The sequence below is a fragment of the Rhinopithecus bieti genome, unplaced genomic scaffold (assembly GCF_001698545.2).
Source record: "Rhinopithecus bieti isolate Rb0 unplaced genomic scaffold, ASM169854v2 scaffold_8676, whole genome shotgun sequence".
Lineage (NCBI taxonomy): Eukaryota > Metazoa > Chordata > Mammalia > Primates > Cercopithecidae > Rhinopithecus > Rhinopithecus bieti.
In genome coordinates, this window is record NW_016805763.1 from 11,837 (window position 1) to 36,538 (window position 24,702).

At 38.7% G+C, this 24,702-nt stretch overlaps 1 protein-coding gene across 1 annotated transcript in view; it reads right to left on the bottom strand.

The window, feature by feature from the left end:
* Positions 1–24,702, bottom strand: part of LOC108530675 (FUN14 domain-containing protein 2) — a 28,425-nt gene continuing 3,723 nt past the window's right edge. The window contains exons 2-5 of the mRNA XM_017873695.1: positions 21,957–22,107; positions 8,381–8,456; positions 3,342–3,473; positions 1–515 (exon numbers count right to left, since the gene is read on the bottom strand). Coding sequence (XP_017729184.1) covers positions 438–515; positions 3,342–3,473; positions 8,381–8,456; positions 21,957–22,107 — 437 coding nt within the window. The 3' untranslated portion in view covers positions 1–437. The remainder of the gene's footprint in view (positions 516–3,341; positions 3,474–8,380; positions 8,457–21,956; positions 22,108–24,702) is intronic.

The following is a 24,702-nucleotide window of genomic DNA, read 5'->3' on the forward strand; positions in this document are numbered from 1 at the left end:
TTTCATGCTTAAAGGCAAATGTATTCAGTTCCTTTCCATGCAGCACACAATAAGGTTATCTATGTGCTTATTTCTTTTCCAAATCAACAGTTCGGGACAACCTTTCAGGATCCACTCATCCTCCACAGTCAGTCATCTTGCAACGTGTTCTCATAAGTGTCTTGCATGGGGGTAAAGGAACTTTCTTGTTGACCTACAGACTGACCAAGTAGGGGGTGTACTGGGAGGAGAGCTAAGGACTATTGTCTCTTCTGCCACCATCAGGCTCATGATGCCACATTAACTTGTACCAGCAGACGCTTATAGAAGCCACTCGGATCTGCCATGGCAGGGAGGAAGGCATAGGAGAAGAGGAGGAGGGACTCGATGTCCTGTGATGGAGTGTAGAGGCTGCTGGCTGGAAAAAAACAGGAACAATGAACATGAGGTCATCTTCCTTAGGATGCCATGCCAAGCAGAAAGCCTCCGAAAAATCCCCCAGTCACTAGAACATTCTTCTTCACAAATGACACCACCTGAAAACAGAAGATAGTACAATGGGTTGTTTTGCTAAGGATGTTAATAATATTAAGAATCATCTCTATTATACCTATGCCAATCTTAACAATGTCAATCCCCTCACCGGTTACGTAGTTTGTACTTTACCCAAAGGGCAATGGACTTACATTAATAGTCTATTTAATAATAATTAAATAGACCTATATATGAAAATGACTACTGGCTGGCATGGGGAGAATAAGACTAGAGGGAGCCTGATAGGAAGGAGGATGCACATCAGGAGGTGGAGACAATGGCTCTTTGAATCAAGGACAAAGAAGGAGAGTTCAGGGGACAGTTATGGGGAAAGAGTAAAACTGCACTAAATAAACTGGTTACAGAGGCAATTCTGTTTCCAATTTTGCTCCTTCCATCCTCTTTGGCATCTACCCTCCAATAGAGGCTTCTCATTTCCTGAAGTCTCTCCCCTAAATCTCTCCATGCATTCCCCTCTGAAACCTGCTCCCAGGTAGATGCTATAAATTCTCATTCTCACACTTCACCACATCTAAGATGATTAACAGGTGAGGTTCTTATTTCCTTAAGTTCCCAAAGCTTCCCACCTCCCCTCTACCCTTCTGGAAAAGCTCCCAGTCATCTGAGACTCAGTGCATACATTCAGACACTCTTTATGGCTCCTTAGTCTGTCCTCTACCAATCTCCTGACCACTCCCCACCCTTCCAAATTCAGAGACAATTTTGGTAACTGGCTCAGACTTCCTCTTTCTCCTAAGTATGATCACCACCTTAGAAAGTGTTCATATGAACAAGACATCCAACATCCTGGCCTGATCATTTCTTGAACTCAAATACAGTGACTTCATCTCCAAACCACCTAAGCTATTCACACCCTGACATTCCCCTAACATTTTTCACACTACCACCCCATCTTCCTAGGACCACTGTCTCCTAAACCTCCAGTAAGCCCTTACTCCAACTATGCCTATGTCTTCCTGCCTCATTTCCACTCCTCCCCCAACTCTCCTGGGCATCTACATTTCTCTACATTTAAATGAAGCACTTTTGTCATCTGCCATTGGGGTAAAGAAAAAAAAAATCATACAACTTCCTGAAAAAATTGGTTTAGTTTATTATTTTTACTACTCTTTCTTCAACTTGCTAATTTGGCTTTCAACTGCACCACCCCACTAAGCTGTTCTCACTGAAGTCATCTTGTTGCTAAATACTGAACTAAATCTTCATCCTATTTCTCAAATCAGACCACCAGCTCTATGAGTAAGAAAACCAGCCACTACATCCCCTGGGCCTGTGACAGTGCCAGGCGAGGAACAGGAACACACAAATTTGTGCAATTCCAAATCATCTGGTTACTTTATAACAAACTCCCTCTGTGAGTCAACAGTTGGTTCTAATCAAATATTAACTTTATACTTTTTATTATATACACTTCCAGTATTATTTTAGAAGTTTTCAGCACGGCGCTGTGGCTCACACCTGTAATGCCAGCACTTTGGGAGGCCGAGGTGGGAATACTGCTTGAGCCCAGAAGTTTGAGACCAGCCAGGACAACACAGGGAGACCCTGTCTCTCCGAAAAATTTAAAACTTCACCGGGTGTGGTGGTACACACCTATAGACCCAGCTACTCAGAAGGCTGAGGTCAGGGGATCGCTTGGTTGAGGCTACAGTGAGCCATGACTGTGCCACTGCACTCCAGCCTGGGTGACAGAGTGAGACCTCTCTTAAAAAATTTTTTTTACTCACTGTGGTGAGTCACTGTGCCCAGCCATGTATTATTTTTATAAACATTTGAATAATAAAGTTTTCATGAAATAAAGTATAACTTTCATAACTCTGAGGAGAGACGGAAGAAAGGAAAGAGGAACCATCTGGGCTCTGGGCTCCTGTTGATACCCACCTCTGCCACCCTCCCACTCTGGGTAAAGGCACCAGCTTTGACCAGCCACTTGCCAATCACCAGGATGAAGAGCCACTCACAACATGAAAAGCCTGAGGCACACACAGGGTATTTCTTCTCCCCTGCACTCAATCTGTCTGTTTTTCCTGTGAGGCTAGAGTGAGATAATGGGAGAATCTCTCATCACTCCAGGCTATAGAAAGTACCAGCTATCTTCTTGACACCCTGATCCTTGCTTATTTCTCCCCAGTTCAGTGTACTTATTTATTTGGAACATCTGACATATTTCTAAAGGTAATAACGAAGCAGCAAAAAATATCCTTTTAAAAAGTAAGAACTTCTCCTGTCCCTACAGTGCCAGGTTATAATCTAACTTGGCTTTAATGAACAAGATCAGGGGTTAGCAAACTACAGCCCATGGGCCAAATCCAATATGAACCTCTTTTTAGATAAAGTTTTATTGTAACACAGCCACATCCACTTATTTAACATATCATCTATGGCTATTTTCATGATATACAGTGGAGGTGAATACTTGTGACATTTCTACTAGTTATATGCAGAACAAGCGGAGTATGTTTCAGAGATACGTGTGTATGGGGACAAAATGGGACTCAAAATAATCATACTGGCCATATATCCTTCCTACCTACTATGCTGCCCTACATTCCTACAAGAACTGGTTAAAGCGATAATAACTCCACAAATGTGCACAAAGGTCACCAAACACTTTAATTATCCAGCTTTTAAAAATGCTCTGAAGTGATGATATTCCAAGTTAGTTTTGTCTCATTATTCTAAGTTCTTTGTAATGCTTAAGCCCTGTCCATCACTGAGATATGGTGCAATAGAGTTAAGCCTTGTATTTGTACACACAAAATTGTCTGCACTGTTCACACACTACACATGAACAATGCGAGTCTCACCTCCTCAGCTTTGCTCCTGACCTCAGTAGGTATCTGATTGCTCTTACGGATCTTCAGCTGCTCTTTGGCTTTCTTCATGTCCTTCTCCACTCGTTGCCAGTCAACTTTGATGTACCCAGTATGGTTTGCAAGCTACAGTATCAACAATAATGACAACAAGAAATGAGAAACAGATTTGTTATTTCTTTTCGTCAGGATAAATCCTGAAGTAGACTCTCGAAACCCTCTGACTTTCCATTTTTGGAGACATCTGCCATTTGATTCTTTGTATCATGATGACATCTACTTAGCATCCCCCCAATATGTGAAGCCATATGCCTGGTACTAGAAATAACTACTGGCAATTCTTTTATTTATACTCTTACAACTCTTTTACAAAGAGTTATGTAAGATGAAAATCAAGGTGGGGGATCAAGATGTAGGGTGAAGAGATGGACCTTACAGCCAATACAAATGTTTCCAGAGAATGACCCTGACAATGTGCCCATGAGTGTCAGTTTCCTGACAATGTGAACAGAGTAAAGCATTCAGGCAGTAATTACTGCTGCTTAACAGGAAGAAATATAGCATCCGGCCCCACAGAGATTTCTCATGAGCAACTTCATATAAAGGGGTATTAAGAGAAGCACATCCAAAGACACCTACAGCATATACCTATTTCCCTTGATAAAAAACAGCAGGCAGAAACACTAAAACTCAGTGTAAATCTGATTCAAGCATGTAGTTTTTTGATGATGGATTAATATCATCCAAGGAATGAACAGAATGACTATAGCCGACCAATCAATGCCCTATCAATATCACTTCTCTCTACCAAATTTTTGGCAAGTCATATCTACCTGGATATCTCAAAATATCTGAAACTAAAAGTCGTCACTTTGCTAGAGTCTCCTCCTGCATTGTTGCTCTTCCTCTAGTCCCTATTTTAGCTAATGGCACCACCAGTCACCCAAACAGACTAGAGAAAATACTTGTGATGTGTATCATAAAGAAAACATTAAGACTCAAAAAAAGTGAACTTCTTATAGAGATCAGTAAGAAAGAAAATTCACTTTAAAAATGGGTAAGGGCAATTCACAGAGGAAAGTGTCCACGAAAAGGAAAAAGTTCAGCCTCACAACTAATCAAGCCATAGTAGCTCTACTTATGAGTTTATAATTAGAAATTCACAAAAGTCTATCAACACATGAATGGATAAACAAATTGTATCATGTTTACACAATAGAATATTACTTAGTACTAAAAAGAACAAATTACTTATAGCAACCACATAGTTGAGTATCAACGTTTGTATCTAAAAGAAGGCTCTGGTTCATTTACTCTGTTTATCCCACAAAATCCTGCTATTAAACTGAGAGAATACATGGACTAGCTATTTGAAGGCTCTTACATAAAAACAGCAACATGCAGATTGGAAAAGACCAGAAAACCAAAGCACCACCAAACTGGTGGCGTGTTTCCTGCTTTTCCTGCAGTATCGCCTGGCTTAACCTCAAGGCAGGACTCAAGAAACATCTGACGAAATTCAACGCAAATTCATGATAAAACTCTCAGAGAAAGAGGAATAGAGGGGAACTTCCTCAATTTGATAAAGAACATTTACAAAAAAAAAAAAACCCTGCAGTGAACTCAGAGTCAGCACAACATGGCAAGAAAAAGAATTAGGAGGCATCCTGATTCACAAGGAAGAGGTCAAACTGTCTCCAATCATAGACATCTTTGTCTACATAGAAAATTTCATAGACTTCAACAAAAAACCAAAAACTCCTAGACTAAAAAAGTGAGTTTAGCAGGGTCACAGGATACAAATTCACACAAAACCAACTGAATTTCTATATGCTAGCAATTTGAACTGGAAATGAAAAATGTTTAAATGATTTACAACAATATGTGCAAAAAATAATTAAATATTGGGTACAAATCAAATAAAACATACAGGATCTGTATACTGAGAACTACAAAACGCTGAAGAAAGAACTCAAAGACAACCTAAATAAATGGAGAGATGACATGTACATGGAATGGAATGCTCAACACAGAAATGAGATGCCCAATTCTCTCCAAATTGTCTATAGATCCCAGCAGGATTTCTTATAGATACATAAATAAGCTGGTTCTAAAATTTATATGGAAAGGCAAAGGAACTGGAATCACCAAAATGATTCTGAAAAAGCACAGAGTTGGGGGACTCACACTACCTGGTTTAAGATTTACTATAATGCTAGAGCATTTAAGACAGCATGGATACTGAAGAAGAGAGACACAGACCAACGAACAGAATAAAAAGTACAGAAGCAGACTTGGACAACTACAACAAACTGATTTTTTACAAGGGTGCAAAAGTAGTAATGGTGGTGGTGAAGTCCCCTGGGTGGCCCAGACCAGGATTGCAAAGTGACTTCCTGCTCTCCTTGGCATTACTGGGGGACTGCACTGCAGGGGCAAAGCAACACCAGAACTGGGAAAAGCAGCCTCTCCCGCTGCAAGGTCCCTCCAGCGCCCTCTACTGACAAAGCTCAACATCCTACTTCTATTGCAGCACAACAAGTAGAGGGAGCCGAATAAACTGACAACTGGCAAGCGTTGTTGCTGGGCTCTGAAAGCTGCAAAAAGTGCTGGAAATGATCTACAGCTTGGTAAGAAAAAGCAACTACATTCATAAAGACGTGAAGGAAAATTTCACTGTTCACAGATGGCATAAAAGATTTTAGAGACAAAACCCAAAAGAATCCCAGACAAGTCAGAAATAAGAGACTTTTTTAACAAGGTGGCTGGCTGAAAGAACAACATAAAATATCAACTGTATTTCAACACACTACCATGAATCAGAACGTGTAGTTTTAAAAATCGTATCATCCACAAGAGCAACTAAAGTTATAAGGTATCCAGTAATAAAACTGAATCACAGATGTACAAGATCTATATGGAAAAATAATAAAAGTCTATTCAAAGGCTTTAAAGAAAACCTAAATAATTGGAGAGAAAACCCATGTTCACAGATAGAATACTCAATATCATAAGAGATATCTACATGGTTCCAATGCAATTCCGATAAAAATTTCAACAGGATTTTTGAAAATAACTGACAAGTCTGATCTAAAATTTAGATGAACAAGCAGGAACACCAAAGTAGCTGCAACACTCCTGAAGAATAAGGTGGAGGAATTTGCATTACCAAATATTAAGCTTTAGTACTGTCATAAAGATAGAAAGTTGACTAGTGGAACAGAACACAGAAACCAGAGTCACAGCCACACATACATGGATTTTGATATATGAAAGAGACAATGCTGCAAATGTTGGGAATGGGAAGAATTATTCACTAAATTCTGCTCAATTATCAGTATGGAAAAAAGGAAACTGTATCCCTATGTCAAACTATAACTTGTGATATAACTGATCTCTCAACATTATGCTTGCCTCCTGCTCTCACTCCTCTGGTGACAGATAACATGAGTGCCTGCCACAGATTCTCCACGTTTCACCTCTGCAGCAAAGCAGTGTACCTGTACCCCTTGAATATTGGAATTATCCAACACCAAAATCTCATTTTGAGGTGCCTTTCCGGAGACACTTTCAATACCAATTATTTCTGTCAGGGCCCCAAAAAGAAAGAGAGGACACACTCAAATTAAGACATTTCAAAGCAGCATTAAGATGTTTATGAAGTTTGGGGCCGCATATAAGGGAAACCACAGGGATAGAGATGTTACTAGACTTCCACCTGAAGGGTAAAGGGGAAGGAGAGAGAGATGTGAGGAGAGGCCCCACCTTGCAGGGAGTCTGACCTGTCCAGCAACAAAGCCAGCACCTAACAAGCCTACAGAGAAGCAGCCAACAAAAGTGAGGCTACATGACTTTTGAGGCTTGGGCAACAAAGGAGATGCAATTTGCACCATGTTTCTGGAACACTGTGCTTAGGAGTCCTGAGGTCAAGGTGGTGTGAGGAAGCCTATGCCGGCACAGGGACCACATGGAAGAGCACTGAGACTATGGACATGGGGGAAATAAGGAGAGGAGGAGGGAAGACAAACAGAGACAGAGAGACAAAGAGGCCCCACAAGTCCAGACCTACCCCAGTCCTCTGATTATCTGGCCTGTAACCACATGAGACTCTGATCCACAAGCACCTACCTTAACCCTCCCCAAACTCCCGTAACCATGAGAGAGAATAAAGTGATCATTATTTGAAGCCATTAGGTTTGGGGGAATTTGTCATGCAGCAATACCACACTCAACCCAGATACAACCAGTTACCAGCTTCCCTCTTCGATACATTTGATTTTCACCTGACCTATCTGCAAAACTCACTCCAATCATGGTGCTAATGTAGAACTTACCTTGCAAAAGTGAGGGTTGCCAACTGTGGGAAGAGACAAAGGGCTGTGAATTCAGAGACTCTGGCATGGGTCAGGGGTGGCAAAGGTTGGCTCTTTTAAAAACTCCTAGGTGATTCCAATGCAGAGCCAAGTTTGAATATCAATGCCGCAGAGCTAAGAAATGTATGCCTAATACAATCAAATGTCAGTTTTCTTTTGTTTTGGAGAAACTGCTCCCTTTTCTTTTCAAGTCTTGCTTGTTAGTCTCTCCTAAGCAGTCTCAAAAGAACTGGCAACCACTGGTTCTGAAACTATGGGTCAAGGAGACAGCAGACAACATCTGACTGTACTGTCACTTAGCTCCCATTTCTCATCACATGCTCCACGTCCCCTCTGTAAAAGCTAGCTATATTAGCATATGAGACTAAATCATCATAGCACACTTATATTTTTGAAATCACATCTGCTTAATATTTGAGCTGGTCTTAAAAACTCTTTTAAAAGGGAGCTATGATAAGGAATTTGCACTTCTGTCCCCACATGAGGAAATAAAATGTGACTGGTAAATAACATTTACTAGTACAATGGATAAAATTTGACTCAAATGGTCACTAGCATTTAAAATAGTACACAGCCAGGACTGTATTACAACTCCCCACACCACATTCCTTAATGGGCAGGTGGAATTTCCAAACATCTGAGAACATTTCACATACAGACCTGAAGGAGAAAAAATCCACCTCCCACAGCTGTTGCAGCCAACTTTCCAACCTTCTGGAATATGAAACCCGTGCACCTACAAAAACAAATCAACATCAGACAAATTGATGAGCTGTCAGTTATGCACAAACAATGCATTTCTGGCAATGTTCATATCTTACGTAGCTTAAGATGATCTAGCTCCTTCCTATCCCCTACATAAAGCCCAGCTCCAAGAGGAGCATGCCATAATGAAATCAAATCTTGGCTCTACGAATGTTGTGGTCTTGAGTAAGTCCCTTAAAATTCTCAGGTTATATTTTTAAAAGACGACTCTGGCTACATTGTGGAGAAGTGATTAAACGGGGAGGATGAAGTCAGAGACTCTAGCTAAGAGGGTAAAGTAGCAATCCAGAAGAGAAGTGAATGCCATGGGCCAAGGTAGAGATTGCAAGGAGGGAGGAGACCTGAGAACTGTTTGTGAAGAAAAAAATAAAACACGCCTGAGTTTGAGGACAGGACAGTTGCAAGGGATAAGTCACAAGATTCTGTCCTGAATGTGGCATTTTTTACAATATAAAAACAAGGAAGAGAAACAGAGGAAAAGGTGGGGGAAGGGAGGGAAGGAGATAATGTCATTTTGAATATGCTGAATGCAAAATGTCCATATGATATCTGAGTGGCAACATCTCATAGCCAGTTTAATATAATTATGCGTTTCTTTATTATTGTCTACCTTCCTGCCCCCACCCGATACTAAAATGTAAGCTTCATGAAGGCAGAGATTTGTTGTGTTCATTGCTGAACACGTATCAGCTGTAATCATTAACCATTGTTGAAAAAATCCTCCCTAGACTCCAATTATCCAGCCACCTTCCCTTTTCTCTGCTCTCCTTTACAACAAAACTACTTTGAGGCCATCTCTTTCGTCCTGTGTCCATATTCTCTCACACCTACTCCATTCAGGCTTTTGTCCCATGACTTCAATGAAACCATTCCTATCAAGGTTACCACTGATCTTGACCTCACCAAATGCTAGTGTTCACTTCTGAGCTTTAATCTCATCTGACCTACAGCAGCTTTTGACACAGTCGATTACTCTCCCCTTCTTAAAAAAATTTTATTGTGTATATTTGAGGTTTACAACATGATGTTATGGGATACATATAGACAAGTAAAGTGGTTACTATAATGAGGCAGATTAATATATCTATCATCTCACAGTTACTTTTTTGTGGTAAGAGCAGCTAAAATCCACTTATTTCACGGAAATCCCTAAGGCAATACAATTACATTAGCTGCAGTCCTCATGCTGTACATTGGATCTCTAGACTTGCTCCTCTTACATATTTGCTACTTTGTATTCTTTGACCTACATCTTCCCATTTCCTCCCATCCTATCCCTGGTAAGCAGTTTTATTTCTTTATATTTGTTACATTATAGCACTGTATATATGACTTTTCCCCCACACATATGAGATCATGCTCTATTTTGTCTTTCTGTGTCTTATTTCACTTAGCATAATGTCCTCCCAAATCTATGCTATGGCAAACAGCACAATCTCCTTTTTTAAGGCTAAATAGTATCCCATTGTATACACATTTTCTCTATCCATTCGTCCATTGATGGACACTTAGGATGTTTCCATATCTTGGCTATGGTAAACCAATGCTGCACTGAACATGAGAGGGCAGATATCTTTATGAGGTGGTGATTTCATTTCCTTGGGGTATATACTCAGAAGAGGAATTGCTGGGTTGCATGGTAGTTCTAATTTTAATTTCTTTAGGAACCTCCACACTGTTTTCCATAATGGTTGTACCAATCTACATTCCCGCCAACAGTGTACTAGGGTTCCTTTTTCTCCACACCCTCATCAACAATTATCTTTCTTTTTGATAACAGCCATTCTAACAGGTGTCAGGTGATATCTCATTGTGGTTTTAATTTGCATTTCCCTGACCACCGGTGATGCTAAGCATCTTTTCATATACCTCTGGTGGCCATTTCTATGCCTTCCTTGGAGAAATGTCTGTTCAGGTCTTTTGCCCATGTTTTATCAGGTTATTGGTTATTCTGCTATTGTACTCTGCTTCTTGACATCTTTCTGCTCTGGAATACCATTCTCTCTTGGTTTTCCTCATATATCACTGGCCACTCCTTATCAGACAATTTTGCTTCCTCTTTCTGACTTCTGAATGTTAGGTTGTTCCAAGACTCAGTCCTAGAACCTCTTTGCTCTGTGTATTCACTTTCTATCTGCTGGGTGTATACCATGATCTCTGATGTAGGTTACTGTTACAGCTCCTCATCTGGACTCCTTACCTCCACTTTTGCCCCCTAGAATCTATTCTCAATATAGCAGCCCATACAGTCCTAAAACAGGGGATGACAAACCACAGCCTGGGAGCCAAATCCTGCCAGACATCTCTTTGTAAATCAAGTTGCAACAGAGACAGTGTGACCCATAAAGCCTACAATATTTACCATATGGGCTCTTTTCAGAAAAACTTCACTGACCCCTGCTCTAAAATGTAAGATCAAGGTACACTTCTGCTCATAACCTTCCAGTAGCTTCCCTCCTCACTAAGAGAGAAAGTTAAAGCCTTACACTTAACATCTTGTCTCCCATTACCTCACTACCCTCATTGTCTACTGTTCTCCCCTTATTACATTTCAGCTCAGTAAAAGAAAGAACTACAAATACAACAATGCATGGAGAACCTCGTAATCTTTTTTAAACAAAAGTTAGATGTCAGGCAGTATATTTCTGAAGCAACTCTGAAATTGGAAGGGTGGTAGGACCAGTAAATAAATCATAAGGGTCCATTTTAAGAGCATTCCACTGTTCAGACTTACTAAAGTATAATCAGAGTCACTGATACATATTTAGAATGGTTACAGATTTTGCTGTTACAAAAGTGTTGCACTGTTTATAACACCTGGCTTTTCTCTTTTAAAACAAAACATGCATTTTAATAAAGCCTAATAATAAAGCTAGACCCAAAAGATCAAGCAATTTCTAAGTAACTGGATCCAAGAACAAGAATCAAGCACATTTATGAGAATAAAAAATATCTAGCACCCAATGAAGTAAAATTCATAATATCTACCATCTACTTAAAAACTACCAGGCTTGCAAGGCAGAAAAATATGAACCATGATAAAAAAAAAAAAATCAACTAAAAGAAACCCAGAAATGATACTGACAAAATTAGTAGACAAAAGCATTAAAAGTTATTATAATTATATTCAATATGTTCAAGAAGCTAGAGAAAAGATTGCACATAATAAGTAGAGGCAAGGAAGCTCTTTTAAAAACATGCAAATCTTGGCTGGGTACAGTGGCTCATGCCTGTAATCCCAGTACTTTAGGAGGCCAAGGCAAGAGGATTGCTTGAGCCCAGGTGTTTAAGGCCAGCCTGGGCAACATTGTGAGTCCTCATCTCTCTAAAAATAACTTTTTTTAATTAGCCAGGCATGGTGGCATGCACCTGCAGTTCCACCATTCAGGAGGCTGAGGTGGGAGGATCTCTTGAGCCCAGGAGGTAGTGAGCTGTGATTGTGCCACTGCACTCCATCCTAAGCAACAGAGCAAGAAAGTCTCAAAAAAAAGATGCAGATCAAACTTCTAGAAATAAAACTACAATGTCTGAGATGAAAATATAGCAGTTTAGACACTGTAGAAGATTAATAAACTTCATGAAATAGCAATAAAAACTATCAAAAATGAAATAGACAAGAGACAAAAAATGAAAGTGGTTATGATACTGAACTATAGTTATACAAGATGTTACCATGGGGGGAATTGGGGAATGGGTATAAGACCTCTCTGGATTATTTCTAACTGCATGTGAATCTACAATTATCTCAAAATAAAGTTTTAAAAAAGTAAACAGTATTAATGAATTGTGGAAAAACTTCACACAGCCTAATAAATGTGTAATTGGAATCACTGAAGGAGGACAGAAAAAAATATTTGAGGGAGGACAGAAAATATTCCAAGCTTCAAGAAAACTATAAATCTACAGATCCAAAAAGCTCAATGAAATCTAAGCAAAAGAAACAAAGAAGGCCAGGCATGGTGGCTCACACCTGTAATCGGGAAGGCTAAGGCAGGAGGATCACCTGAGGTCAGGAGTTTGAGACCAGCCTGGCCAACATGGTGAAACCCCATCTCTACTAAAAATACAAAAATTAGCCGGGTGCAGTGGCGCATGTCTGTAATCCCAGCTACTCTGGAGGCTGAGGCATGAGAATCACCTGAACCTCGGAGGTGGAGGTTGCAGTGAGCAGAAATCATGCCACTGTACTCCAGCCTGGGTGACAGAGAAAGAGTCTGTCTCGAACAGAACAGGACAGAAAAGAAAAGAAAAGAGAAAACTATAGCAAGGTACAACCTAATCAAACTGCTTAAAATAAATGGTAAAGAGAAAATCTTTTTTTTAATTTTATTTATTTTTTTACTTTTTATTTTTTTTTTGGAGACGGAGTCCCTCGCTCTGTCACCAGGCTGGAGTGCAGTGGCGGATTTCGGCTCACTGCAGAATCTGCCTCCCGGGTTCTCCCATTGCTAACTATCGCCATTGTCTCTCAGCTGCCTCGAGCCCTCCGAGTAGCTTGGGACTACAACAGGCGCCCCCGCAACCATCCCACTTCCCTGCTATCTGTACACAGAGCCCGGAGTAACCTAGTTTTTTGTATTTTTCACGATACGAGACCACACTCGGTGGGTTTTCACTGCCGTTCGCGTTAGAGATACGATAGCCTCTCAGGAGAGTATCCTGACCCAACCTTCCGTGATCTGCCCACCTTGGCCTCCCAAAGGTGCTGGGATTACAGGCGTGAGCCACCGCGCCCGGACTAGAGAACATCTTAAAAGGAGCCTGAAGGGGGAAAAAAGAGGTATTAGGTAAAGAGGAATAAAGTTTGGAGTGAACACACTTCCCACAGAAAATAATACAAAGCCAAAAGATAATGAAATAACATCTTCAATGTACTGAAAAAAAAAACAACCCTGTCAATCTAGAATTCTATACTAAGTGATCTTGCAAAAACAGAGATGAAATAAAGACCTTTTCACAGATACAAAACCGGAAAAAAAATATCCCCAGCAGACCAGCAATACAAGAAATGTTAAAGTTTTCAGGCAAGGGAAAATGATATCATATAGAAATCAGGATCCACACACAGGCATGAAGAGCACAAGAAATGGAAATTATGGAGAGAAATATGAAAGGCTTCCTTCTTGTTATTAAAACCTATAAAATTCAGCATTTAATGCAAAATAATAAGAATGTATTATGGATTTATAAGACATGTAAAAGTAAGATTTATAGCAATGAAAACAAAGGGGGAAGGGGAAAATGGAAGCATACTGTTATATCATATATGAAGTGGTAGATTTCTTGAAGGCAGACTATAAGTAGAAGATGGCTCCTATAAACCCTAAAGCAACCACTAAAATTACACAATGAACAGTTGTAGCGAATAAGCCATCAAAGGACGTAAATGTAATTATGAAAATATCCATGAAAATGAAATTATGAAAATGGAATTGAAAATATTTGATCTAAGCAACAAAATAAATAAATTGGACCTCATCAAAATTAAAAATAAATTGGACTTCATCAAAATTAAAAACTTTCTTGTATCAAAGAACATTATCAAAACAGTGAAAAGACAAGTTAGAGAACAGGACAAAATATTTGCAAATCGTGTCTGGTAAGGGTCTAGAATCCAGAACATATAAAGAACTCTTACAACTCAATAACAAAAGACAAATCCAATTAAAATGGGCAAAGGACTTGAGTTGACATTTATATGGAGAAGATATACAAATGGCCAGCAAGTACATGAAAAGATGCCCAAAAGTTAGGTGAGTCATCAAAAAAGTAAACATAGAATTATCATATGACCCAACAATTCCACTCCTGGGTAAATACAAAAAAAAGAAGACCTAAAAATAGGTATTCAAAAAATACTTCTACCCAATGTTCATAGCGGTATTATTCACAACAGTCAAAAAAGTGGAAACACCCCAAATGTCCACCAACAGATGAATGGATGAACAAACTGTGGCATATACATACAGTGGAATCCTACTGAGCTATAAAAAGTAATGAAGTAGCAATATATATACACTATAACATGGATGAACCTCAAAAGCATTATGCTAAGTGAAAGAAGCCAAATACAAAAGTTCACCCATTGCATGATTCAATCTATATGAAATGTTCAGAATAGGTCAGTCCATAAGGACAGGAAGCACACTGCGGTTGCCAGGAGTTGAAGGAGGGAAGAATTAGGAGTAACTGCTCAATGAGTACTCAGTTTTATTTGGAGGTGATAAAAGCATTTTAAAACTATATAGAGGTAGTGGTCGTACAATATTGTGAATGTACCAAGTTGTACTAAACTATTCACTTTAAAATGGTTAGTTTTATGTTATGTGAATTTCACCTCAGTATATATGTACACACATATATAACATATATACTTATATTATGAGCACACACACACACACACACAAATACTTGATCCAAAAGAAACCAAAAAATGAAAACAAAGAACAGATTAAATACCAAGATGGTAATTTTGAACCCAATAATAACAAAAACAAACATCCCACTTGCAATCTACAGATTCGATGCAATCCACATCAAAATTCCAATGATACTTTTCACAGAAAGAGAAAAAAAATCCTAAAATTCACAGAGAAGTACAAAAGACCCCTAATAGCCAAAGCAATCTTCAGCAAAAAGAACAAAGTTGGAGGCATCATCATACTACCTGATCTCAAAATATACTACAAAGCTATAGTAACCAAAACAACATGGTCCTGGCACTAAAAACAAACACATAGACCAACGGATCAGAATAGAGAGCCCAGAAATAAATCCATGTATTTACAGCCAACTGATTTTTGACAAAGATGCCAAGAACACACAACAGGGAAAGGACAGTCTCTTCAAAAAATAGTCCTAGGCAAACTGTTTATCCACACGCAAAAGAGACCCTCATCTCAAACCATTGCAAAATTCAACTGGAAACAGGTAAAATACTTAAATATAAGACCTGAAACCGTAAAACTGCTAGAAGTGTTAGGGAGAAAACTCCATAACACTGGTCTGCACAAAGATTTTTTGGATATGACCCGAAAAGCAAAGGCAACAAAAGGCAAAAATAGACAAATGGGATTACATCAAACTAAAAAGCTTCTGTACAGCAAAGGAATCAACAGAGTGAAGAGACAGCCTAAAGAATGGAAGAAAATATTTGCAAACCATACATCTGATAAGAGGTTAATATAAAAGATATACAAGGGATTAAACAACTCAATTGTAAAAATATAACCTGATTAAAAAATGGGCAAAGGACCTGAATAGACATTTCTCAAAAGAAGACATACAAACATACAAATGGCCAATAAATAAGGTATATGAAAAAAATGTTCAACATCACTAATCATGAGGAAAATGCAAACCACAATGAGATATCACCTCACACCTGTTAGGATGGCTATCATCAAAAAGACAAGAGATAGCAAGTGTTGGTGAGGATGTAAAGAAAAGGAAATTTTTGTACACTGTTGGTAGGAATGTGAATTAGTAGAGCCATTATGGAAAACTGTATGGAGACTCCTCAATAAATTAAAAATAGTAGAACTAATAACATATGATTCAGCAATCACACTACTGGGTATACAGCCAAAGGATATGAAGTCAGTACGTTAAAGAGGTATCTGCATTCCCATGTTCACTGCAACTATTCACAATATCCAAGATACATACAACTTAAGCGTCCATCAACAGATGGATAATGAAAATGTGGTATATTACATAATGGAATACTGTTCGACCCTTAAAAAGGAACTCTTGACATTGTGACAACATGGATTAACCTGTAGGACATTATGCTAAGTAAAATAAGTCAGGCAAAGAAAGACAAATACCAAATGGTCTCTCTTACATGTGGAATCTAAAAATGTCAAATTCATAGAAACAGAGAATGGTGGTGACCAAAGGTTGTGGGGTGGGCGGTTGGGGAAATGTTGGTCAAGGACACAAAAATTCCAGTTAGGAGAAAGAAGTGTAGGATATCTACTGTATATCATGGTGACTACAGTTAATAACAACATATTATATATTTGAAAATAGGTACAAGAGTAGATTTTAAGTGTTCTCACCACAAAAACATGGTAAGTATATGAGGTAATACATGTTAAATCGCTTGATTTAGCCATTCCACAATGTATACATATATCAAAACATCATATATATACAAATATATACAATTTTGGTGTTGTTTTGTTTCCTTTTTGAGACTGGGTCTCATTCTGTCACCCAGGCTGGATGGAGTGCAGTGGCACGATCCTGGCTCACTACAACCTCCGCCTCCCAGGTTCAAGCCATCCTCCCACCTCAGCCTCCCAAGTAGCTAGCACTACAGGTGCACACCACCACGCCCAGTTAATTTTTGTATTTTTTGTAGAGATGGGGTTTCACCATGTTGCCCAGGCTGGTCTCAAACTCCCGAGCTCAAACAATCCACCCGCCTCGGCCTCCCAAAGTGCTGGTATTAAAGGTGTGAGCCACTGCACACAGCCTACAATTTTTACTAGTCAATTAAAAGAATTTTTAAAATAAACTTAAATGTAAATAGTCTAAGCACCCTAATTTAAAGGAAGAGATTGTCAAATTGGATTCTAAAAAATTAACAACCACCTATATGGAAACTACAAGAAACCTACTTTACATGTAAAGACTCAGCTGGGTATGGAGGCTTATGCCTGTAATCCCAACACTTTGGAAGGCCAAGACAGGCAGATCATTTGAGGTCAGGAGTTCGAGACCAGCTTGGACAATATGGCAAAACCCTGACTCTACTAAAAATACAAAAATTAGCCTGGGGTGACAGTTCACACATGTAGTCCCAGCTACTTGGGAGGCTGAAGCAGGAGAATTGCTTGAACCCGGAGGGCAGAGGTTGCAGTAAGCCGAGATCACACCACTGCACTCTAGCCTGGGTGAGAGAGCAAGACTATGTCTCAAAAAAAAAAAAAAGAAAGAAATATAAAGACTCCACAGGACCCTATTCCATGTGCCTCTTCCCTTGGCTGAGTTAATTTGTATCTTTCTATTGTTAAAAAATAAATAAAAAATGAAAAAATAACCCTGTGTGGAACAGCTCTGAGTTCTGTGAATTCTCCTAGAGAATTATCAAACATGACGGTGGTCTTTGGACCCCTGAACTCTACAACTAGTAAGTGGCTTTAGCAATCCCAGTCAAAATCTCATCAGGTGTCTGGCAGAAACTGGCACCAAGCTAATTCTAAAATTCATGTGGAGGAGTGTATAAAAACAAGATAAAATTCAGATGGAAATGCTAAATACCTAGAATACTCAAAATAGCTTTGATGAAAAACAAAATTTCAAGACTTGCATTACCTAACTTACAGTAATCAAAACAGCGTGATAATGGCACCTAGATCAATTTGGCAGTACAAAGAGCTCAAAAACATATAGTCAACTGATTTTCAACATAGATGTAAAGGCAATTCAGTGGAGAAAAGGACAGTCTTTTTTACAAATGTGGGCACAACTAGATATCCATATGCAAAAAAAGCTTGGATTCCTACCTTATACCATATACAAAAAGTAAATCAAAATTGATCACAGAACTAAATATAAAATCTGAACCTATATACCATCTAGAAAAAGCGAGAGAGAATCTTGGTGACCCTGGATTAAGCAATTTACAAGAAAAAAACAACCCCATCAAAAAGTGGGCAAAGGATATGAACAGACATTTCTCAAAATAAGACATTCATATAGCCAACAGACACATGAAAAAATGCTCATCATCACTGGCCATCAGAGAAATGCAAATCAAAACCATAATGAGATACCATCTCACACCAGTTAGAATGGCAATCATTAAAAAATCAGGAAACAACAGGTGCTGGAGAGGATGTGGAGAAATAGGAACACTTTTACACTGTTGGTGGGATTGTAAACTAGTTCAACCATTATGGAAAACAGTATGGCAATTCCTCAAGGATCTAGAACTAGATGTACCATATGACCCAGCCATCCCACTACTGGGTATATACCCAAAGGATTATAAATTATTCTACTACAAAGACACATGCACACGTATGTTTATTGCGGCACTATTCACAATAGCAAAGACTTGGAATCAACCCAAATGTCCATCTGTGACAGACTGGATTAAGAAAATGTGGCACATATACACCATGGAATACTATGCAGCCATAAAAAAGGATGAGTTTGCGTCCTTTGTAGGGACATGGATGCAGCTGGAAACCATCATTCTTAGCAAACTATCACAAGAACAGAAAACCAAACACCGCATGTTCTCACTCATAGGTGGGAACTGAACAATGAGATCACTTGGACTCGGGAAAGGGAACATCACACACCGGGGCCTATCATAGGGAGGGGGATAGGAGGAGGGATTGCATTGGGAGTTATACCTGATGTAAATGACGAGTTGATGGGTGCTGACGAGTTGATGGGTGCAGCACACCAACATGGCACAAGTATACATACGTAACAAACCTGCACGTTATGCACATGTACCCTAGAACTTAAAGTATATTAACAAAAAAAAAAAAAAAAAAAAAGAACTTCTGCTCTTTTAAAGGTACAGTTCAGATAATGAAAAGCTGCAGGGAAGTAATGTATTTGCAAATCACATATCTAAGACTTCTATCCAGAATATTTAAAGAACTCTCACGATTCAGCAATGAAAGAAAACCAACAACCCAATAAAAATGTGGAAAAGATTTGAACAAATAAGTCACCAAAGATATATGAATGGCAAAAAATAAGCCCATGAAAATGTTCAACATCATTAGTCATTAGAGAAATGCAAATTCAAACCACAATGAGATCCAACTTCATACCCACTAAGATGGCTGTAATCAAAAAGATAATACCAAGTGTTAGTGACGATGCAGAGGAACTGGAACCCTCACACATTGCTGGTGGAGATGTAAGATGATATAGGCACTTTAAAAACTGGCAGGTACTTGTAAATTTAGAACATTCACTTACTACGTGACTCAGCCATACTATTCCTAGATATTTACCCAAAAGAAATGAAAGATTTGTTCATACAAAGACTTGGACACAAACTTGAAGTTTTATTTGTAATAGCCAAACAATAAAAAAAAAAAAATACTCAAATGTGCATCAAAGGTGGATGGAGAAACAGACTGTTGTACATCCATACAACAGAGTACTACTTAGCAATAAAAAGGAATGAACTATTGATAAACAGAAAAGCACAGATTATCTCAAAATTATTATGGCGAAGGCTGACACAGGAGAATTGCTTGAACCCAGGAGGTAGTGAGCCAAGATCGCGCCACTGCACTCCAGTCTGGGCAACAAAGCAAGACTCTATCTCAAAACAAAAAAAATGTATTATTATGGTGAATAAAAGAAGCCAGACAAAAAAGAATATATACTATGTAATTCCACTTCTAAAAAGAATCTAGAAAACGTCAAGTAATCTATAGTAATAGAAAGCAGATCAGTGGTGGGAGCATGGCATGAAGGAAAGAGCGTGGGATTACAAAGTGGTACAAAGCAGCTTTTGAAGTGATAGATATGTTCATTATCTTGACTGTGGTGATGGTTTTATGGGCATGTACATATGTAAAAATGTATCAAACTGTATACTTTAAATATGTGCAACTTATAATATACCTATTTATTAAACTTAAAAACTAAGAGATAAAGAAAATAGCCAAGATGTTCCTAAAGAACAAGATAGCAGACACACAAATATGCACACACACACACACACACTCACATAAAGCAACGGGGAAAGGGATAGCTTTTGCAATAAATTAAGTTGGGACAAATGGGTATTCCCCATGGGGAAGAAAAGCAGAATCTACCACATACCGAGCACAAAAACAATTCCAGGTGGATAATAAATCTAAATGTGAAAGGTCAAATAATAAAAGTTCTGAAACACGGGGTAGGCAAAGATTACTTAAATAAGCCATAAAAATCACTAACCATTAAGGTTAAGATTGATAAAACTGACTATATTAAAAATAAGATCTTCAGTTCACCAAAAGATACCATAAAATGAAAAGATAACCACAGAATGAGTGAAAATATCTGTAATACACACAACTAACAAAGGACTGAGAATATTCAGAATATATAAAGAACTCTAACAGCTTAACAAGGGAAAGAATGACAACTTCAGAGGAAAAAGACTAGAGTGGAACTGAAAGAGGAGATCCAAATGGTCAACAAACATACGTAAAAGTTGATCAATGTCACTCCTACTCAGGGAAATGTAAATGAAGCCACCATGAAATACTACTACCTAACTACCAGACTTGGCAAAATGTTAACAGTCTGGATTTAATTGGATTACCTTGCTAAGGAAAATTAACTAATTTTAAAAAATTTAATAACCTGGCAAAATCAAGTGCCGCCATGTACAACAACAGGTTCATTCAGTCCTTGTTGGGACTGTAAGCCGTTAAAAACAGTTTCGGAAGGTGGTTTGACATTATTTAGTGAAGCTAAAGATACCTCTACCCATTACCTGGCAATTTCTAGGTACAGACCCTACAGAAATGTATGCACATATACACCGGGAAATCTAATACTCGTATCAGCATAGTATTAGCCAAAAATGGAAGCAACTCAAATATCAGTCATCAACTGGATCAATATACTATGGTATATTCATATAATGGAACTCAAAATACAAATGAAAGTGAAGAAACTACAACTATATACAAAGTAGCTGAACATATGAAACATCAGGTTGAGCAAAAAAAGCAAGACTCAAAAGAATACATACTGATTGCATTTACTTTAAGCTGGAAACCAGGTAAACCACAGTACGTTATTTAGTGACATAACTCGTATTAAAACTACAAAGAAAAGCAGTGAAATAACTGCATAACAACCTCTTGAGTTTCTAGGGTGCGCCACATTTTTTTTAACCTATGCAGTTGTTACATAGGTGTTCACTCTAAGTATTTGCTAAAATGTACATCTGTTATATGCACTGTTCTATATTTGCTATATGGTGCTATAAAATTTTTCAAATGTAAAGAGTCTATGAGATTAATGGATTCAATATTCACCTATGAAATTTGCTATTAACATTTTTTGAATTTATTACAAATGAAACCATAAGCTGTATCATATTAAGTTATCATCTGACATAGCTAATAAGTAGTTAGCTCTTTATTCTACCAGTTACCAGCTATGTGACCTTGGGCAAACTAACCTTTCTGAGCCTCAGTTTCTATAAAATGAGGATAGAAAATAACAGTACTAATTCCAGAGTTATGAGAAGGAAATGAGATATCTATGTAAATACTTCAAACAGAACCCGGCATATAGCAAACAATCATTATGTGTAACCATTAAATGGCACTTTAAGATGATGTTTAGACACACGCTACACATTAAGTGACCAATTTCACAAAAGCCAATGTGTTTTCACTGGTTAAAGGAGATTATGGTACCTATAACTGCAATACTAAATCATGCACAAAAGACAATGGACATCTTTCACATCACTTACCATCCAGTGACACCTCCAATGAACAGCTGGGTTGCCACGCTATATTTTTCTGCTGAAGGTCCAGATTCCTGCCCGAATAGCTTACGCCACCATGGCTGCTTCTTAGCAAATTCCGCAAGGTCCAGTGATTCAAAATTTCCCTCAAAGTTGCCTACAAGAAATAATATGCTAAATAAGAAAATATTTACTTTTATAAGAAATCACTACCATACCTAACTAGATTAAAATATATTTAAAGAAACAGAGATAGATATAACACGAAACCTCCAAATATTCTATTTTAAATAGTAAATTTATTCTAAGTTACAATTTTGGAAAATCAGACTAAAATCAGCAAATACTAATGTCTATATTAGAGGGAAAAACCTAGAAAATCTAGAATTAGTCCTCTAGTTTGTCCTCTCAAATTTAAAAATAACAAAAAAGGCTGGGAATGGTGGCTCACGCCTGTAATCCCAGCGCTTTGGGAGGCCGAGGTGGGTGAATCACCTGTTGTCTGGAGTTCAAAAACCGTCTGGCCAAAATGGCGAAACACCATCTCTACTAAAAATACAAAAATTAGCCAGGCATGGTGGCGGGTGCCTGTAATCCCAGCTACTTGGGAGGCTGATACACAAGAATTGCTTGAATCCAGGAAGCAAAGGTTGCAGTGAGCCGAGATAGCGCCGCTACACTCCAGTCTGGGCAACAGAGCAAGACTCCCTCTCGAATAAATAAATCAATCCAAGAAGACCTACAAAAAACTGCCAGTAATGCATCCCAAATGAAACAAATTTGCCCCTTCTCTTCAGGAGTAACTCAATGCTATTCAGTAATCCACAAATTTTCTAAGTACTACATGGATCTCCAGTGATAATGAAGATAAGAGGTAATGTTTAATTGAGCTCTTACTATTTACTAGGCAATGTGCTAAACATTAATCATGTATATCTAATTAAATCCACAGAATAAGTACTACTTTTAACTCAATTTTATAATTAAGAAATGAAAGCCAGGCACGGTGGCTCACGCCTGTAATCCCAGCACTTTGGGAGGCTGGAGGCAGACAGATCGCCTGACTGGTCAGGAGTTCAAGACCCGTCTGACCAACATGGAGAAACCCCACCTCTACTAAAAATACATAATTAGCCGGAGGTGGTGGCACATGCCTGTAATCCTAGCTACTCGGGAGGCTGAGGCAGGAGAATCTCTTGAACCTGAGGGGTGGAGGTTGTGGTGAGCCAAGATCACACTATTGCACTCTAGCTTGGGCAACAAGAATGAGACTCCACCTCAAAAAAAAAAAAAAAAAAAAAGGGCCCAGGCACAGTGGCTCACGCCTGTAATCGCAGCACCTTGGGAGGCCGAGGTGGGCAGATCCCCTGAGGTCAGGAGTTCAAGACCAGCCTGGCCAACACTGCGAAAACCTGTCTCTACTAAAACTACAAAAATTAGCTGGGCGTGGTGGCACACGCCTGTCATCACAGCTATTCGGGAGGCTGAGGCAGGAGAATCACTGGAACCGGGGAGGCAGAGGTTGCAGTGAGGTGAGATTGCGCCATTTCACCCCAGCCTGGGCAACAAGAGTGAAACTCTGTGTCAGAAAAAAAAAAAAAATAAATGAAATGAAGGTTCCAAAGTTAAGTGATTTGCCCAAGCATGGAGAAAGAATTAACAAAATGTCAATCCCTTTCTCTGTGGGAAGATAATGTCAGGCTCCCCTACTATACCCAGCCCTGTTTCCCTGGAAACACCGCACTAAGAAATGTCTGATATGAAATGGCAGCAATGTACTATTCAAAGCTGTTTACTGTAAAATTGACCTCAAATGATCAACTTCATCTGGCATGGAGTCTGTACAATCTTTTCACACATAATACAATAAACAATAGAAAATTACTACTACCCATGCAAAGGCAAAGCCAGACAAAGGAAACAAAATTTGTTTAAATAAACGAAATAGAAGCAGGCCAGGCATGGTGGCTCACACCTGTATCCCAGCACTTTGGAAAGCCCAGGGGGCAGATCACTTAAAGTCAGGAGTTCAAGACCAGCCTGGCCAACATGGTGAAACCCTGTTTCTACTAAAAACACAAAAATTAGCTGGGCGTGGTGGCACGCGCCTGTAGTCCCAGCTACCCGGGAGGCTGAGACAGGAAAATCACTTGAACGCAGGTAGCGAAGGTTGTAGTGAGCCAAGATCACACCACTGCACTCCAGCCTGGGTGACACAGCGAGACTCAGCCTCAAAAAAAAAAAAGAAAAAAAAAAGGAACAGAAACAGAACAGTGACGATCAAGATGCTGAAGTAAGCAAATAACAATGTTCGAAAACTGCTCAAAAGATTAAACATATATGTAATCGGAGTTCCAGAAGATTTGAAAAGATGGGATAGAAGTAACATTCAAAGAGGTACACTAAAGTTATTCAGGCCGACAACAAATGATGCCACATGGAAGTCTGGAAATGCAGAAAGGAATGACAGACACTGGAATGGGTAAATAGCTGGATAAATCTAAATGAATACTTACTGTACAAAATAATAATTACAGAAATTTTATACTTCAAAATCAAAGAAAAAAATCAGAATAAAAAGTAGAAAACAGGAACAGAAGGGAATTTCTTCAATCTGATATAGGACATCTATGAAAAATATACAACTAACATCATACTTAATGGTGAAATATGGAACACTTTCCTTTCCCTAAAATTTATTCAACTGCTTTTTGTTTTGTTTTGTTTTGAGACAGGGTGTCACTCTATCACC